We start from the raw sequence: 226 nt of genomic DNA on the forward strand, positions 1-226 counted from the left end.
AGCTGTACATCGGGGGCGTCAGCAAGGGGCTGCTGGGGCGGCTGCCCAAGCTGGTGGCCTCGCGCGGGGGCTTCCAGGGCTGCCTGGCCTCCCTCGACCTCAACGGCCGCCTGCCCGACCTGCTGGCTGACGCGCTGCACCGCGTGGGCCACGTCCAGCGCGGCTGCGACGGTGAGAGGGCGCGCCGGGCCCAGGGAGGGCGCGGGAGGGTGCGCGGGGTTGCGGG

The 226-nt window shown here is 77.0% G+C and overlaps 1 protein-coding gene across 1 annotated transcript in view; it reads left to right on the forward strand.

Annotated features, from left to right (window-relative positions):
• The window catches only part of LOC104834893 (neurexin-2-like), a 33,002-nt gene that overhangs the window by 23,815 nt on the left and 8,961 nt on the right, over positions 1–226 (forward strand). Inside the window, exon 10 of the mRNA XM_010572558.1 lies at positions 3–171. Coding sequence (XP_010570860.1) covers positions 3–171 — 169 coding nt within the window. The remainder of the gene's footprint in view (positions 1–2; positions 172–226) is intronic.

Source organism: Haliaeetus leucocephalus, unplaced genomic scaffold, assembly GCF_000737465.1.
Source record: "Haliaeetus leucocephalus isolate CR32 unplaced genomic scaffold, Haliaeetus_leucocephalus-4.0 Scaffold343, whole genome shotgun sequence".
In the NCBI taxonomy this organism is placed as follows: Eukaryota; Metazoa; Chordata; class Aves; order Accipitriformes; family Accipitridae; genus Haliaeetus; species Haliaeetus leucocephalus.